Below are 18,056 nucleotides of genomic sequence, written 5' to 3'. Positions count from 1 at the left end.
TGTTAATAATAATAATAATAATAATAATAATAATAATAATAATAATAATAATAAAAGCAATGCAGAAGAGACACCAGCAGTAGCCACTGGAAAGGACACCATGCTGGGATGGAGAGGGCCTGTTGATCTCCCTTGCCCCACTAAATATAAGAGGACTCCACTTTAAAAGGTGCCACTTTGCCTAGTTAGCAGGGCTCAAAGGCTGCAATCCAATGCACATTTACCTGAGAGTAAGTTTCACTGAACTCAGTGGGGCTTACTTCTGAGTAGAGATACATAGGCTTGTGCCCATAATACCAGGAAAATTCAAAAAGCAGCACAGCAGCTCAATTGTTGGTGACCTGTTGGGTCTGTGCATGTCCAGAGACCACACCAGGAGTAGGGATGAGGAACAGTACTACTTTGCCACCGGATAGGGCTGTTGTAAGGATTTACACGTGCAGCACTTTGCACGAATGTTAAGTATTCTTCTTCAAATGGAGACATCCCAACCTAGACAGCATCAAGGGGACCACCTCATGTTTTCACACGTGAAGCATAGCGAGTCTTTCAACAGCTCTTCCTCTGTGTGAATATCTGAGTGTCCGAGGAGGAGCAAAAGGTGCGTTCCTGGATGCTGGGTTTTACACGCGTCTTCCAAACTCACTTCACGCGTCACACGTGAACGCGAAATTCTGATGCCTTCACTTTGAAAAAAAACATCTCGCTCCCCCCTCCACACCTCCCCAAAGCGGGGGAGGTTTAGATGACTTGAGAAACCGAATCGGAAGCCGGTTTCACGACCGAAGCGAGGCACCTTTCATTCGATGTAACGTGTGAACGTGTCTCCTAAGGATTGTGACGGCTCGGGCGGAGATGGGGAGGGCGGGAGGCAACTCAGAGGTTCCTTTCCAGGAGAGAACCGCGCTCTCTCTCCGGATTCTGGCCCCTGGAAGGCGAGGCTCCGTTTTGGGTGGTCTCTGGGGTGGGGGCAAACCCAGGCCAGGAAGAGAGTCTATAATCATTACAGGATCTCCAATGGATCCCTCTGGATCGGGCCTCTCCGAGGCGGCTCACAACATCCAGAATTGATTTCAACCAGGCGTCCACCCACTTAATTCGTTGTCGTGATCGCCGTTGACTTTGGGGAAGGGGATTTGGGCGCTGCTGGAGCGGGATGGTGGGATCAGGCCCCCCGCTAGATCCATTCACGAGGATGTCAGGCGATCGGGGCCTTATCCAGGCTCTCTGAAATGAAGATCGACCGCGTGGATCGGTGCAGGGAAAGAGAAAGCGAAACCGCCACTGGGCGCCACGAACACGACCAGTGGCATAGCTAGAGGGGGCGCAAAGCACTAGGTTTTGCAGGAGGGGACACGGAGGGACAGAACACCAGTGGCGTAGGTGCAAAGCACCTTTTGCAGGGAGCCTCCCCGGGACGTGCAAGGGTCCCTGAGGCTCCCTGCAAAAGTTAGTGCTTTGCACCCCCTCTAACTACGCCACTGGTGTTCTGTACCTCCGCGTGTGTTCCCCCCCCCCACGCGAGGCTCCCTACAAAACATAGTGCTTTGCCCCCCGTCTAGCTACGCCACTGGCGTTCTGTCCCTCCGCGCCCCCTCCCCAGGGAGGCTCCCTGAAAAACTTTGTGCTTTGCCCCCCTCTAGCTACACCACTGTGACTGAACACGGGAGGGGGGCTTTCTTCCTCTGTCCTGGACTGTGGATCGTCCGCTGAAACCCCTTTCCCTTGCTCCCAATGATCCTTTTTTCTGACCCAAATATTTCGTTTCGTTCATGGTTTATTCTCAGAAATTCGCTTTTATTATTATTACTATTTTAATGCTTTCCCACTGCCCGCCCCCTCTGAAAAGGCAAAGAAATCATGTCGCTCCTTTACGCAAGAAAGAAAAAAGATCCACGCCCCTCCCCCATTTTAAAGCTTTTGATTCATGTGAATTAAATACGAATTATCAAAACCCCACTGACTCTGTATGCAGTTGTCCTCCCCTAGATCCGATTTGCCCGAGGCCCCAGTATGAACACCCCCTCATCTAAACCCTTCCCACATTTAATTCGACCCCCAGAAAGGGGAAGGGGAGAGAAGGTTTCATTTAGTGTGGGTCAAAAATTGATTTTAAACGCAACCGTTTAATATTTGTCAAAGAAAAGAGTACAGAATATTATATTATACTATATATATATTACACTGTATAATGTTATATTTTGATTAAGAATATTCTTAATCATAAAGAATATTCATCATTATTATTTATTAATCCGGCTGAGATTTGTATTGGAGGGAATGAAGAGTTCCAGACCCCCTCCCCTTGATTTATCAGCACTTGGGATGGGTTTTGAGGAAGGCTGGTGGTGGAAACATTTTTTTTGGGGGGGTGGGATAAAAAGGGCTTGTCTGGAAATTAGATTTCATTGTTGAGAAAAGCAAAGGAGGGAAAGAGATTTGGGGGTTTATGTCTGCTCGAAATGTTTGTCTTAGGGCTTGTTCAGATGTTAAAGAACCAAGACACTGTCAATTTAAAAAAAAAGCACGCATTAAAATCCTCTCCCCCCTCCCAAGTGCTCTTTTAAATCTCACCTCCCAAAGCAGGTCCTTCCTCCCCCATTCGATACACGGCTACACGCCCCCTTCCTCCTCCCTACACAAACCCACCTTCACCTTCTAATGTCCCTGCAAATTCAGTGCTGGCTTGGGAAAGGGACTGTACAGCAGTGGCGTAGCTAGAGGGGGGGGCAAAGCATTAAGTTATGCAGGGAGACTGACCGCAGCGTGCAAGGGGTCCCTCCCCCTCCCCTTCGGAGCTATTCCAGGCGGGAGAAGCAGAAGGGGAGAGGCCCCTCGCACGCTGCAGTCAGTCTCCCTGCAAAACCTAGGAGAGGTGATGATGTGGGGTGGGTGGGTTCAAAGAGTCACAGCAGGATAGCTCCCACCTGGAGCTCTGGATCTCCCTCTCTCCCCACACCGTGCTGGTCTGTTTCAATTTGGGCTCCAACTGAATAGCCGATAAAGGGGGGGCGGGCCCATCGCGGATCCCCCCAAAGCGTCCCCAGACGGAGACCCGGAGCTGAGCTGAGCTGAGCACCTGAAGGAGCTGGGAGCGTCTGCGTGGGGTCCCAACTGGGGCCACCAGGTGGCGCCATCCCTGCAGGCTCCCCCTACGCTGGAAAATCGCGCCTTGAGTACTGGGGTGGTGGTTGGGGGGGCATGCCTGGAGGTGGCACCCGGGGGGGGGGCACCGGGCACGGAGGGGTTGGGAAACGGGGCAGCCGTGCCAGTGGCTGGAAGCGCCCCGTGCCTCAGGCGATCGCCGTCCAGGACCCGCATCCCCCAGGCAAGAGGCTCTGGGACGCGGGCGAGGAGAGGAGGGTGCGGGGGCAGCAGCAGCAGCAGGGAGGGACCCGAGCTCGCCAAGCCCCCCAACCCGCGTCAGCGCCGCCACCAACCTCTCGGGCAGCGTCTCCGGCCGGGCACCGCCTCGCTCTCCCCCAGCAGGGCGCAGGGGCTGGCCGGCTCCCCTCCGCGCCCTGGGGCTGCCTCTGCCTGCCCGTCCGTCCCTTCGGGGCTGCGCGGTGCGGGGTTCCCCTCGCCTCTGCCGCGGTCCGCCGCCGGCTGAGGGGTCCTGCCTCCCCACGGGGCGCCTCCCTCCTACCTGGGCTGTTCCTGCGGGAGCCCCGTCGGGCGGCTCCTCCTCCTGCCCCCGCCGGGGCTCGCTCGCTGGCTGGCTCGGGGGAGGCGGAGGAAGCGGCGGCGGCTCCTTGAACACGCCCGGGTTCAGCCCGGGGTCAGGGGGAGTTCGCGGCCCGGCCTTTACCTTCCCCGCCGCCGCCGCTGCGCGCCTGCACATGGGGGCCGGCCAGCGGCGGCAGCAGCAGCGCCGTCACCACCACCGAGCGGCCTGAGGCGCCGGCCGGGGCGCAGCGGAGGCGGCAGACCATGCGCGTCCACCCGGACCTCGCCTGCCTGGTCGACTCGACGGGGCTCCCAGGTAAGCGGGCGCGGGCGGCAGGGACGGGAGCCCCCAAAGCCCCTCCGGCCCGACGGGCGCGGCGGGAGTGCGGACCCCGCGGCTGATGGGCCCTGCGCGGTGGACCCCCAACCACTCACACCCCCCTGCCCTGCTGGTCCCAGGGCACAATCCGAGGCAAGCCTACTCGGAAGTAAGTCCCACCATAGTCAATGGGGCTTACTCCCAGGACAGTGTGGATAGGAGAGCAGCCCAAGAGCCCAAGCCTACTCAGAAGTAAGCCCCACCATAGTCAATGGGGCTTACTCCCAGGACAGTGTGGATAGGAGAGCAGCCCACGAGCCCAAGCCTACTCAGAAGTAAGTCCCACCATAGTCAATGGGGCTTACTCCCAGGAGAGCAGACTAAGAGCCCAAGCCTATGCAAGTCTACTCGGAAGTCCCATGATAGTCAAGGGGGCTTACTCCCAGGAAAGTGGATAGGAGTGCAGCCTGAGAGCCAAGCCTGTGCATGCCTACTCAGAAGTAAATCTCATGATAGTCAATGGGGCTTACTCCCAGGAAAGTGTGGCGAGGATGGCAGCCCCAGTCCCCAAATGTCAGCGCGACGCGGGTGCCCAACCTTCCCCTTGAGCCCGGGTGTCCTTCGGGGAGAGCCACCTTCTGCCCGGCCTGCCGGGGGCGGGGGTCCCGCGCCCACCCTGCCCGGCCCGGCCCGGCCCGGCCCCAGTGCTCCCCGCCAGCCAGCCTCCAACTCGCCTTTCTGCGGCTGGACCGTCCCGGTTGGGCCTTCTTTCCATCAGCCAATTCCGGGGCGCGCTTCCTCCAGCCGCCCGGGCTGCCTCCGGCTGGAGATCTGGCCGGGGTCGCTGCCCCCTTCCCCGCACGGAGGAGCCTTTGGATGGATCGAGTATCCGATGGGGAGCGAGGCACCTGCGGAGGGTGTGGACAAGCCGCTCTCGGACACGGGCTGTCCGGCCTCTGGCAGGCTGGGAGGCCTCGAATTAAGGCTGCAAACCTGTCAACACTTACCCGGGAGTAAGCCCCATTGACTAGAATGGGACTTACTTCCGCGTAGACATGCATAGGCTTAGGCTGAGGCTGCAATTCTATCCACACTTTCCTGGAAGCAAGCCCCATTGACTATAGTGGAACTTACTTCCGAGTAGGCATGCATAGGCTCAGGCCGCCATCTAATCCACACTTTCCTGGCAGTAAGCCCCATTGACTATAGTGCGACTTCTGAGTAGACATGCATAGGCTTAGGCTCAGGCTGCAATCCTATCCACATTTACCTAGGAGTAAGCCCCATTGACTTAGTTCCGATGGGCATGCCTAGGCTTGGGCTGTAAGGCTGCAGTCCTATCCACACTTACCTGGGTGTAAGGCCCATTGACTCTAATGGGAGTTAGTTCTGAATAGACATGCATAGGATTGGGCTCTATGTCACCATGTGGTGGACACTATGTGGGGGGACCCACCACAGTCTCTGTGGTCCACTGATCCTTCTGGCTGGGGAGGGGAAAAGAGATGGGGGGGGCACGACTGGTGTCTCTCCTGCCTGGTCCAGAGAGGCCCATCTCGCCTGGCCAGTGGTGGAACCAGCCTTTTTCTCCAGATTGGGGGCTTCCAAGGTGGCACCTGGTTCCCCTGAAGAGAGGTAGGCTCCCTCCAGAGCTGGAGACCCCCCACCCCACCCCGAGCGTGGAAGTCCTCTAGCCTTATCCCTCACGCTCACCGCGGGGCGCCCAGGCCTGCGGGCGGTGCCCTTCTCTCTCCCTGGGGCTGGGCTGGGGGGGGGGGCTCCGCTTTGCCAGGCGAGACCTGGGCTTTGGGGCTGCGGGCGCCATCCTCAGAAGTCCCATTCTGTCCAGTGAGGTTTGCTCCCAGTAAACCTGAGAGTAAGCCTCACTGGGCACAGTGGCACTGACTTCTGAGTAGACATGCATACGCTTGGGACCCCATCCTGCAATTCTAGCCACACTTCCCTGGGAATAGGTCCCATTGACTATAATGGGGCTTACTTCTGAGTAGGCATGCATAGGATTGAGCTCTGAGTCGCCTCTTCTTGGGGCTCCCCGCAGCGGGCCAGGATGGGGCTTCTTCGCCTCCCTGGGCTCTGGAGGTCGAGGGGGCGGTGGCACTCTCGGGCTCTTTTGGGGGGGGGGGGCGCAGCTCCGTAGAGGTGGCTCCCTCCAGGTGTGCCTGGTTAGCCCTGCCCCGGAGGGGGCGTGTGATGAGATCAGCAATGGAGATACCGGGGGCTCAGCCCCCTCCTTCTCCTCCGCCCGCCTGCAAGGGAAAGCCCCTCTCTCTATAAGGGCGGGCCGGTGGGGGACGACGGCCAGAGTGCCACGAGAGGCGCCCCTGCCCCGGGACCCCCACCCACCCACCCGCCAGCAGGTACCGAGCCGGGGAAGCGAGAGGGAGGCCGGGCCGGGGTTGGAGGGCCAGGCTGGTGGAGGCGGGCTGGGAACACAGTCGTAGGCGGGTCTACTCAGAAGTAAGTCCCATTGTCTTCAGTGGGGCATTCTCTCGATTAACTGTGCACAGGATTGCAGCCGCGCAGCCCCACTTCTATGCATGTCTGCTCAGGTGTAGGCCCCACTGTAGTCAATGGGGCTTACTCCCAAGTAAGTATGGATAGGACTGCAGCCTGGGGCGCCTGCTCTGACACAGCCGGATACTCCCGCGCGCTCTCTCTCTCTTCTATGCATGTCTACTCAGAAGCAAGTCCTATTGTTTTATATGGGGTTACTCTCAGGAAAGTGTGGGTAGGATTGCAGCCTTAGAGCCCACTCCCATGCCTGCATACTCAGAAGCAAGTCCCATTATAGTCAATGGGGCTTCCTCCCAGGAAAGTGGGTTGCAGCCTCAGAGCCTAGTGCTATGGTCTACCCAGGAACAAGTCAATGGGGCTTCCTTCCAGGAAAGTGTGTCCAGGGCTGCAGCCTCAGAGCCCAGGAGTAAGTCCCCCGGGCTTGCTCCCAGGACAGCGCGGCCGGGACTGCAGCGTCTCCCTCCCTCCCTCTCCCCGCAGGCGCCGCGATGCTGGACTCCTCGGAGCCGGCGGGCCACTCGCGGCAGCTGCTGCTCCAGCTGAACGCGCAGCGCACGAAGGGCTTCCTGTGCGACGTGATCCTGGTGGTGCAGAACGCGCTGTTCAGGGCCCACAAGAACGTGCTGGCGGCCAGCAGCGCCTACCTGAAGGCCCTGGTGGTGCACGACAACCTCATCAACCTGGACCAGGAGATGGTCAGCCCCGCCGTCTTCCGCGCCGTCCTCGACTTCATCTACACCGGCCGCCTGGGCGAGCCCGACGGGGACCCCGCCGCCGAGCCCAGCCTGGGCGCAGTCCTGGCCGCCGCCAGCTACCTGCAGATCCCGGACCTGGTGGCGCTGTGCAAGCGGAGGCTCAAGCGCTCCGGGAAGTACTGCCAGCTCCGCGGGGGCTTCTCGCCCTTCGGCAAGCTGGCCAGGGGCCTCCGCGCCGCCACGCCCGTCATTCAGAGCTGCTACGGCGCGCCCGGCCGCCCCGTCGAGGCGCTCAGCACCCACTGCGGGGAGCTCTATGCCGCCGCCTCCTCGCAGGGCGCGCACCCGCACGGCCTGTGCCCCCCTGAGCGCCTCTGCTCGCCCCTCTGCGGCCTGGACCTGTCCAAGAAGAGCCCCGACGGGGGGCCCTCTCCGCAGCTCCCGCCCCCCGAGGGCCGCCTGCGCGCCCCGCCCGTTGAGGCCCGCGAGAACTCTTTGCCCCCCAGGCCGGATAGCCCTGCCGTGGGCGCGGGGCTGCTGCCCCCCTTTGGGGAGCCGGCGCCGTCCCAGCTGCCGCCCTCCTACCACCGCAGCAGCAGCAGCCCCGGGCCTGAGCCGTCGGGGCGCGCCGAGGTGGCGCCCGAGTTCCTCTATCGCTGGATGAAGCACGAGCCTCTGGTGGGGGGCTACGTCGAGGAGGACGAGGAGGAGGAGGACGACGACGAGGGGGACCGTCGGGGGGGCCGGCGGGACAAGGGGGGCGGCGGCAGCGAGGAGCTGGACCCCAAGGGCGACTCTCCCCCGCAGCAGCCCCCCCAGCAGCGCCGCTACCCGGGCCTGGACCCCGACGGGGAGGCGGAGGAGCTGGAGCAGGACAAGAGCACCAGCGAGGAGACGGGTTGCAGCAGCGGCGGGCCGTCCCCGGAGGCGGGCAGCCTGGAGCGCTACCTGGGCTACGAGCAGGAGGGCGGCTTCGGGGGGGACAACCTGTACGTGTGCATCCCCTGCGGCAAGGGCTTCCCGTCTTCGGAGCAGCTGAACGCGCACGTCGAGGCGCACAACGAGGAGGATGAGCTGTACCGCAAGGAGGCCGCCGAGGCCGCTGCCGCCGCCGCCGCAGTGGCCGCGGGACAGGGGCCCCCCTTCCTGGACAGGGCGCTGCTGCCCCCCGCCGCGGCCCCGCTGCCGTCGGGGGACCTGCTGCGGCCCTACCGCTGCGCCTCCTGCGACAAGGCCTACAAGGACCCGGCCACGCTGCGGCAGCACGAGAAGACCCACTGGCTCACGCGGCCCTACCCCTGCTCCATCTGCGGGAAGAAGTTCACCCAGCGGGGCACCATGACCCGCCACATGCGCAGCCACCTGGGCCTGAAGCCCTTCGCCTGCGACGCCTGCGGCATGCGCTTCACCCGCCAGTACCGGCTCACCGAGCACATGCGCATCCACTCCGGCGAGAAGCCCTACGAGTGCCAGGTCTGCGGCGGCAAGTTCGCCCAGCAGCGCAACCTGCTCAGCCACATGAAGATGCACGCGGCGGCAGCCGCCGCCGCTGCCGCAGCCGCCTCCTCGGGCCCCGACGGCAAGCTCAAGCTGGACTTCCCCGACGGCGTCCTGGCCATGGCGCGCCTGGCCCAGCAGCAGCAGCAGGACAAGGAGCTGCTCTCGCACGCCTCCCACTTCCTGGCCGACCCCAAGGCCGCCATGGAGAGCCTCTACCTCGGCCTCAGCCCCGACAAGGCGGCGGAGGTGCTGGCCCAGGGCGCCGCCGCCGCAGCCGCAGCCGCCGCCGCCCACCTGCACAACGACCACCACGCCCGGACCATAGACCGCTTTTCGCCCCCCTGACGCCCACCCTGGCTGCTGACTTGATGGGGGGTGTGGCCCACGGGGGGGGGGGCTTGGTGAGTCTTGCTTTCTGCCCACTTGAGTGATCCTCCCCCTCTGGGGAGGGGTCAAAACTGGGACCTGAGGTGGGTGGGGAGGCAGGTGAGGCAGTGCCTCCTCATAGGGGTCCTTCCACAGTGCGAAGTGTTCAAGTACTGGAGGCAGGTGAGGCAGTGCCTCCCCTCCCACCAGGGTCCTTCGAAAAGCGGCGCTGCCACAGTGGGAGGTGCTCAAGCACTGGAGGCAGGTGAGGCACTGCCTCCCCTCCTTTGAAAAGCAGCGCCGAGGCAGTGGGAGGTACTCAGGCACTCACAACCCATGCGCAAAGCGGAGTGCGTGGGAGCAAAGCGTGTGGGTTGTGAGTGCTCACGCGCTTCACATGGCGGTGGTGCTTTTCGGTGGGGAGGCACTGCCTCACCTACCTCCCCACCCTTGGCAAGTCCCTGGGTCAAAACTGACCAGTTCAATCATGGGGGGGAGGAGAGTGGTCTTCTACTCCTCCCACCACAGTGCAGCCAGAATGCGGACCCCCCCCCCCCCTTTGCTGCCAGGCTTTGGAGCTACTGCCTCCTCCCACCCCAAGCAAGGGAATTGTGAATTTGTCCCTACCTCAGCTGCGCCCCCCCCCCAAATATTTCCTCCTCTTTACCATGGGCCATGGTGGGCCATGAAAAGGGGGGCGGGAAGGATCACTGGGACCCCTCCCAGTGATGCTTGGAAGACTGCCATCTAGCAGAGAACTGATCTCGCCATTATTACGCGGAAGTCAGTCATCTAAGAGCCCAATCCTATGCATGTCTATTCAGAAGTAAGTCCTATTATAGTCAATGGGGCTTATTCCCAGGAAAGTGTGGATAGGACTGTAGCCTAATTCTGGACTGTGCCATTGCAGGTTGGGGGTGCGCGCCATAGTTTCAACTGCATCTCCCTTGAAAACAATTTTTGAAAAGCTCCCTACATTGCGGAGAGGACTTTCCAAGATGTGCTAGTTTGCTGCTGGAGGAGTTGTTTTCAACTGGGGATGCAGGTAAACGACTCCCCCCCAGCCTGTCATCTAAAGTGGTACAGTCCTTTATGAGCAGATAAGTTTTCACTTTTTCCACGTTGCATGTTTACATGCTGCCCCCCCCCCCCCACATTGCCAAAGGAGTCTCAGACTTGTAGAGATCTGCTCAGGTAAGGGTCTTCAGCCTTGGTGCAATTCCCAAGGACTGTGGAAGGGGCCGGTCTCTGCGCCCCTCCCCTTTGGGAAACTGATTTGCAAGGGGACACTCAATGATCTTTCCCTCCCCCTCTCCCTGGATATGCCCTTCCCTGTCTCTGTGCTGGAGGGCTGAAGCTTGGTTGAGTAGTTGACATGCTCCTCTCCTCCTGGTGGAAGGGGGCCTTTGAACTTGTGTTAGGTCTGATTCCCTCTTCCTCCAGGGACCAGAACAGGATCAAGGCTGAGTCCTGGCTGAGAAGATCCCTGTAGTAAGGCTTGTTTGTGTGTGTGTGGGAGGGGGGGGGGTGTCTGGCCAAAGTGTTCTTGTCTTCCTCTTTTAACCAAAAATCAGGTTAATGTGAAACTCCTTTTAGGTCCCCAGCCTGGTGGGTAGAGATCTTCTTTCCATCAGTCTACACTGGGAGTGCCCGTAGGAATTCTCCAGTAAGGCAGTCATTTATCTTATTGGCAGGGCTCTGTGGCTTTCATAGCAGGCAGAAATTCAACTGGGGGCTATATCCAGCTGTACCTCTTGACTTTCTGCCTGTTGTGTGGCCAGGGAGAAAAAAGTGGTAACCTAGACAGCCTCCTCTTTTCTCCGTCTCCTCTGACCATGGCAGCAGTTTCTGGAATTTGAGGACACCCGTCCTTTAGTCAGCGTCCTTCGGTCAGCATCTGGCTTATACAGGACTTTTAGACAGCTTCCTCCCACTGAGTTCCTCTGGATGTGGCTTGGCTCACTGACATGAGGCACCTCAAGTGACTTGTCAAGCCCCTGTTCTTACAACACTTCTGAGATGTGTGTTGGCTGAAAGAAACAGCCCTGGTGGAGGGCAAAAGGGGTGGCCTCTGCTGTGCTTCTGTCACGGGAGTACAGGAAGCTCCAGGACCCGTTTGGAATGTGAATAGAAGAGGAAAGGGTGCATCTCCCTCACTATGGGGCAGAGAAGGCTTCCCCGTCAGAGACTCCAGCACCTTCTCATATGAACAAGCACTGCCTTCCACTGTTCCTAACTGAAGCCAAAGATTTTTGGAGGGGGTGGGGGGTTCCCTCTTTTCTGGACATCCCTCCTCCCATGGGACATTTTGACAAAGACAAAACACACCCAATTTGTCAGCTATATTGAGGGCCAGAGGGGCTGGCCTCTTTCATCCTTGGAATGGAGGGAAAAACTAGGCCAAGGGGAAAAACCACACGCCTTGCCCCATTGCCAGGGGCAAGTGATTTTAGCCCTGGCGCCTGGTTCCTTACCCTGCTTGCTGCACTTTCAGGGAGAGAGGTGTGCGTGTGTGTGATTGAGTAGGCAGCCCTCCCTCAACTTGTGTTGTTACAGCAAGTGTTGTTTGCCCTTCCCAAAGCTTTAACCAAAAATCTGGTTAATGTGAAGCTTCTCTTACCTTTTTGCACAAAAGCCCCTCTCCCCACCCCCAATGTGGCCTGTGCCAGCAGTGCCTTCACCTGAGCCAGCTGCCCCCCCTTCCCAGTCCCGGAAGGACACAGAGGGGGCTCTCCCGGAACAGCCAGAACTATCCAGAAGGGGCCGCCTGTTGTGCCTCTCGTAGCATTTTGTACATGGGATGTCGTTCCCTTTTGTTTTATACCAGAAAATAAAACCAGCAATAAAGGTTTTCTTTAGCACCACTTGGTCTGGGTTTGCTTGGGTGGGAATGGGCTGGGCAAGTGGGTTCCAGGCAGGCTGCTCAGACATTAGTAAAGTACATGGGAACCAACCCCCAAGTAGTTGGTGTAGGTTAAGGTGTCCAAACTCCTAGGAAGTTAGGAAGTTCACCGCGTGCACCAGAACAGCCAGCCTAACCCACCTTAAAGCCTGTTGTGTGGATAACATGTTATGGACCCTACATGCACTACCCAGAAAAACAGCAGCAGATGAACAAGGCAATGATTGTGGAGGGATTTGCTGAGACACAAGAAGTTCCTTTGAGCCTCTCTCACTGGGAGAGTCACCACTCTGGACACAGGAGGAACAGCAGCACCTTCAAGGCCATTGCGCTCTTTCTCTGTGGCAGAATTCCCCCCCCCCCATTTGCATGACAGATGTGGGGAAATGAGAAAACGGGATTGCAGCACCATGAGGAAATGTGCCCGAGGTTTTGCCATCATGCGGCTCAAGGGCTTCAGTGGCTGAGGAAGGGAATCTGGTGCCAGCAACCGAGATTTAGTGTCTGTCAGGGAGCACTGGTTTTAAATGTCATGTGCTATTAAGGCAGGGAGGCTCAGGCAGAGCAGTGGCCAACGTGAGCATGCAGGCCCCCCTCCCCCGGCAGCTCAAACTTTTTCAGAGAAAAGGATGCACCAACAGTATCCTGTTTCTGAGGCTGCCGTTCCCTGCGCACATCTAAAAACAAGTCTCTCTCGTGTCCCTGATGTGTCTAATGATGGAGGGGAAGCATGTATGATTCACGTTTTTCTCTTCCTGCATTTTTGAAGCATGACACGGAAATGGCCTGGTGAAACACCACTTCTGCATTGGCATCTTGCAGGTTCTGACAAATCTGCTACTGGATGAGGGCAAAGCTGATGTAGCAGCATGAGAGCCTCGGGGCTTCACAGAATGCCTTCTTGTGTATCTGCCCGACAACAAGCCCTGTCAAAGTCAAAACCTTCCATACTGCACCAGTACCTGACATCAGGAAGTCTTGTTTTGCCTACTTTACCCAACGTGCTTTGAACCTGACGCAGCAAACCACTGCCATGGACAGTCTTGTCCATCTGTCATAAGTAATTCTGGACACTTTCCTCTTCCTAAACACACTTGTTTTTTAAAACTCAGGCTGTTACTATTTTTTTTTCCTGGCCCTAATGAAATCAGATGTGGCAGCTACTCTGTCTCCCTGCCCCACTCAGTCAAGTTCTCTCTTGAAGCCAGACTGAGAGATCAAAATACCTACCAACTCCCACCCCTACTGCCCTCTCCCCCAAAATGAGGTGACACAGAGCAGCATACCCTACCAAAAATTTATTAAGAAAACAACAGAACAAAAACGGTCACAAGCCCCCCATCAAACCCAGGCAGGCTAAAGCACAACTAACGGCAGTCTCCTTGCAGGAAACTGGGATGGATCCTCGCCTTTGTTTTGTGTGCAGGTGGCAGATGCTGCTTGGTGGAGACCTGCAAAGGCAGAGAGAACCTTTCCCTCCCTGGACCAGCTGGACTGCGCAGGGCTGTGCCCAGCTCAGGATGCCATTCCTAAACCATTTGGCGCAACTTTTGCAAAGATGGCACAACTTATCTACAAAGGCGTCTTCTAATGCACATCTTTCCATATCCAGAACCTTTTTTGCCCATTTTGGGCTTCCCCTGACCTAAGCCCAAAGGGATGGGCTGGGAATGTTGTGGTCTCAGTCCCTTGTACAGGTGCCATTCTGGCAGATAACTGCTCCCAAGGGAGGGGGGACAGGCTCTGCTGAGAGGAGAAAAGGGATGCACAAAATTCTGGTCTCGCTCCCTGCCCCCCATTGCGGATTTTCCGGATGGAAAGGGAGGTCTTGAAACAATATTCTCCTCCGCGCTCCCCACTTCATTACAGACTCCAGAAGGAACATCAACACTTCTTTACAGGAGGGAGTGTCTGTTTGAACTCCAAGGGCCCCCCTCCCCCCCGGCATCTCCATGCCCTCAAATCTCCTTCATGGGAGGACTTACTTGTCTCCCCACAAATCCTTACAGCCTAACTATTGTTTCCAAACCCACAGCAGCTGCCTCCCTCTAAACCATACCAGTGAAAACACTAGGTAAGTAATTCATGTGAATTCCTTTTGGCTGGGAGAGATGATGACCATGGACAGGGGAACACCAGGTGGACAGTGCCCCAGTTGTCAGGACTGCAAAGCAGGTGGTGGCCATGGTGAAGATGTGGGCAGGAGCAAAGGGTCCAAATGTGTCCCAAACAGCAGAGGTGCCAGGCTAGGCTAAGCAAGCTGCAGGCAGACACCCCCAGAGGTGCTGGCAAATGCAGGAGGCACAAAAGGGGGTATGAAATGAGATGATGGCAGGCTGCCCACCTGTCTAGGTGATGAGGGGAGGGGCTCAGGGCTGGAAAGAGCAGTTTACAACTCCCAAATTAAGGCTACCATTGTCCCGCCTTGCTCCGACTAGGAGGCAAGGGAAAGTGGGGAACCTGACTCCAGTCTCTCTGGTAGGTCTCTCTTCCCTGTCCAAAGACCCAGAGAACCCTCACACTTTCTAGCCTCCATGGCAACAACCTTCCCAGCATGCCTCTCTCTCTTGCACCCACAGCACGGCCATTCCGGGTGGGGTTGGAGATGCTGCATTTATTGTTCATTGGTGGGTCCTGGCACGGTGGCAGCGGCAGTAGTGGCTTGGCGCTAGGCCCACCACCTCAAGGCCGCTCTCCTGGTGGCAAAGAGCTGCACAGCTTCTCAGGGTGACCTTTGCCTGCTCAACCCTCCTGTGCCCACCGCAGGAAAGTGGGGATGTCCCTCACGGGCACGTTGCGTGTCAGAGCCTTCACACGCAGGTTCCGGTCATCTGTCAGCAGCACCACCTCCCGGAGCAGCCGGATAGGGTCATCTGGAAGAGCAGAGGGTCGAGGAGGGGATTAGAGGACAGCAGCGGCCCGCACCAGTCTGGCACGTCAGCTCCAGCCCCAGGGAGTGTGCGTGGCCTGCGGCCCAAGCCTCGCCCATGTGGATCCCTTCTGAAGGGCTTAACAAAAACCATCCCCAGCTCAGGCCAGGCGACGAGGTGGATTGTTACAAACCAGAGGCTGTCAGATTGTCAGGCCCCATCCGCCATAATCCCCTGATCGTCCGATTCTGCCCCAGTGATGCATAAACACTCAGAAACGCCTTCTCTGTCAAGCTGACAAGTTAAGCTGCAGAGAATTTGGCCCGACAAACGCAAACTGGGGCCTTGGGCGGCAGCTGCCATTGTGCCTCCTTGTCCTGCCTGTCTTGGCAATGGCTTCAGCACAGTCAGGAGTGCAAAGACAGCCTGAGATGGGAGGGCACAGCAGAAGAGAAACATGGGCCAGACACTCTCCCCCGCAAAGCTGACTGGCCTGACAACAGGTTGTCCTGGAGACGGTCCCAGGGCACATCTTCGAAAGGGCATGAGAGAGTGGAGGTATGCCATGATGGCACCACTACCAAGAGCAGGATTCACTCCAACTCCCAGGCCTGCAGCTGTGGGGTGTGTGTGTGTGTGTGGCATGGACAGAAAGCCATCCCTACACACTATAAAGTTTTTTTTGCTGTGTGCGGGAACAAGCTTTGTCTTGGGGTTTTCTCTTCAGTTTCATCTTTCTTATTCAGATGACTGGTGTAGTTCAACAGCAAAGCTTTCTTGTTTCAGTTGAGGGCACAAATATTTATTCCTCCCCACTTAACAAAAATACAGTTTCAGACACTTCTTCCAAACAGAAGACTAAGCAAGTGAACAAATGATTGAAGACAAAGCTCACTCTGCCCCTGTTCCCTGCACACAACCTTCACTAGTTCCTAACCTACGCAACTGCCATAGGCCCTGGAAGTGGGGTGTGTATTTAGGAACTCCATGACATACCTTTGTTAGCTGGCATGAAATCCTTGGCCTTGTCATTGCAGTAGTGAAGGCAACAGGAGAGGATCAGGTCGTCATTGTTTCCCTGAGCAAAAGGAAAACAGAAAGAATCATCCTTGGTTTGAAAACAAATCTACCAGTTAATCTATCCATTTATAAAGAATAAACTGTGGATCTGAGCGAATGAATTGACTACCTTTTAAAATAAATTTGCATATTGTCAAAACCACAATCTAACTGCCTTATTGAGATAGCTTGTACTCTAACAAGCGAAATGTGCCATTCACTGTGCTAACGAGAGACCACCAATGTTAAGGTTTTCTTTTTCATTCCATATTATAGCAGAATTAAAAGAACCTCAGAATTAAACATGGGCCCTAAATTTTCAGGCCCATGGACTAAAATGGATCCACTGATCAATCAACAAATTTTTTTACTCTTTAGTGGGTTATCAGCTAGAAGTGAAGGTAGAGGAGAGTGGGGTGGGGGGAAGGAAAATCTGCAGCGGGAATGGGGCAGTTGTCATCTCCCATCAGGACCAAACTGCAGCTCTGCTGGATCTGACCACAGGCCCAACATGCTGTTTTTGACACAAGTCAAATGCCCATCCAGCAGTTTTCCACTTGGTGCTCAACTTTGCTCCATGCCATTTGATCTGGGATCTCCCTGTGTATGTGGGAGGGAGGGGGCTTCAGGAAAGTCTGGAGAAAAGAGAGATTCCATTTACCTGCTGCCTAGAAATGTCCTCGCTGCGGAAGGAGATGGATTCCAGCTCATTGCCCCGGCTGGTGAGGGCTCGCATGTAGCTATCACGCCGCTCAAAGCGTGTCTCCAGGAACTCAATGGCCTTGCGGGCGCGCTCCTGCAGCAAGCGGGCATAACCCCCAACTCGGTGCTCTGATTCGGGACCCCTGGCCAGTCCGTCCAACTCATTTATTACTAATAGGAGAAAGAGAGATTAACTTGCAGTTTGCTGCTTCCACTGGAAAGTCCCAGCAGTGGCATAGCTAAGAGGGGCAGAGGGGGTACATGCTCCTGGGTACCACGCTTTGTGGGGGTGTCTTAGAGGCCCCTGAAAGACACTTCTTGTTTTTGGCATTAACTGGAAGCACCTTTCGGAGGCCTCTATGATGCTGCATGGGGGGTGTTAAAATTTTAGGGGGCGATGTGTAAAAAAATTTTTGTGCCCCCATGTGCCAGATGCCTTAGCGATGCCACTGTGTCCCAGATGGCGCCTGAGAAGCCTGGGCACTCTAATATAGGGCCAGCCCTTTCCTCTGGATGGCTAAAGGTCTGGGATCTTACAGGTTGACTGCGGCTTCCATGCTGGGGGAGGAAAAAAAAAAGAGACCAGGGGAAACCATGTAGGTGGCAATTCTGGGCTCACCTTTTGGTCAGAAGCGGCAAACAAGCATCTCTCCCTGCAACAGGGTCACTGTTGAAGCAGCTGCTGTGAGGTTCCTGGAAGTCTGACTGGGAGCCAAGTGAGTTCAGAAGTGCACAAGAGTGTGAGTGTGCCTTCTGGCATATGAATAAGTCTGTGTGCATGTGTGCACAAGGCCGCAAGAGAAAGGGCAGAGGTGGCTCCACAGGGCCAGTGTGTTGCATGTGCTTCTTTTCATGCACCCAGCATCTCCCTGAGACAGTTAATCCAACAGCTCTTTCCAGCTTCCTAGCCAAGTGCTGAGATCAAGTGGGAAGTATGCATTCCTTGGGGGCTGCTGGTGTGGGGGGGGGGGACAGTAAGTATGGGGCAAGGGCCTCTCTCCAGTGCTGTGAAATCCCCTCCCCCTTTGCTGTTTTTGGTGACGGTGGCACTTACTGCCTGGACATCGGCATATGCCGTGACATTCCAACTACAACAGGCCCCCCCCGCCCTTGGCCAAGACACAGCCTCTTGCTCTTGCAGTGTGGGGGGGGGAAGGGAGAGAGAGTACAGTGCATAGAACATCAAACAGGGGAGAGAGGCTGGTACTCCATCCTGAAATCCGTTTTACAGCCGGTTCCAAGCCAAACAGCCTTCAAAGGGGAAGCTTGTTTGCGCTCCTGCCCGAGCTGGCTTCTCCACAGCAGGGTCAGGTTCAGGGAGCACAGTGGAATGGGGGAAAGAGCTGAAGAAACCAGTCCTGGAGGGAGCCATGGGTGGGCCTTAACTCTTTACTGCACCCACCCCAGGAAGGGCTCAGGGGGTCCTGCCTCTTAGCCGAAGC

The 18,056-nt window shown here is 57.1% G+C and overlaps 2 protein-coding genes across 5 annotated transcripts in view; one reads left to right on the top strand and one right to left on the bottom strand.

Moving 5' to 3' along the window:
- The first annotated feature begins 3,852 nt into the window (after window positions 1-3,852).
- On the top strand, window positions 3,853-10,441 carry HIC1 (HIC ZBTB transcriptional repressor 1). Of its 3 annotated transcripts, none has more exons than XM_066634781.1 (2): window positions 3,853-3,982; window positions 7,001-10,441. In XM_066634781.1, exons 1-2 carry the CDS (start codon window positions 3,931-3,933, stop codon window positions 9,058-9,060), a joined length of 2,112 nt encoding a protein of 703 aa, XP_066490878.1. In that variant the 5' UTR covers window positions 3,853-3,930; the 3' UTR covers window positions 9,061-10,441. The 3 variants fall into 3 exon arrangements, with proteins under 3 accessions (XP_066490878.1, XP_066490879.1, XP_066490880.1); XM_066634782.1 differs by lacking the exon at window positions 3,853-3,982 and adding an exon at window positions 6,350-6,363; XM_066634783.1 differs by lacking the exon at window positions 3,853-3,982 and adding an exon at window positions 6,541-6,593.
- Window positions 10,442-13,272: 2,831 nt separating this feature from the next.
- SMG6 (SMG6 nonsense mediated mRNA decay factor) overlaps window positions 13,273-18,056 on the bottom strand; it is an 85,436-nt gene continuing 80,652 nt past the window's right edge. For both annotated transcript variants that reach the window (XM_066634779.1, XM_066634780.1), the window contains exons 16-18: window positions 16,574-16,785; window positions 15,850-15,931; window positions 13,273-14,856 (exon numbers count right to left, since the gene is read on the bottom strand). In XM_066634779.1, coding sequence (XP_066490876.1) covers window positions 14,726-14,856; window positions 15,850-15,931; window positions 16,574-16,785 — 425 coding nt within the window. In that variant the 3' untranslated portion in view covers window positions 13,273-14,725. The remainder of the gene's footprint in view (window positions 14,857-15,849; window positions 15,932-16,573; window positions 16,786-18,056) is intronic.

Source organism: Tiliqua scincoides, chromosome 8, assembly GCF_035046505.1.
Source record: "Tiliqua scincoides isolate rTilSci1 chromosome 8, rTilSci1.hap2, whole genome shotgun sequence".
Lineage (NCBI taxonomy): Eukaryota > Metazoa > Chordata > Lepidosauria > Squamata > Scincidae > Tiliqua > Tiliqua scincoides.
The sequence above is the reverse complement of the archived record's forward strand: the minus strand, read 5'-3'. Positions and strand labels throughout refer to the sequence as shown.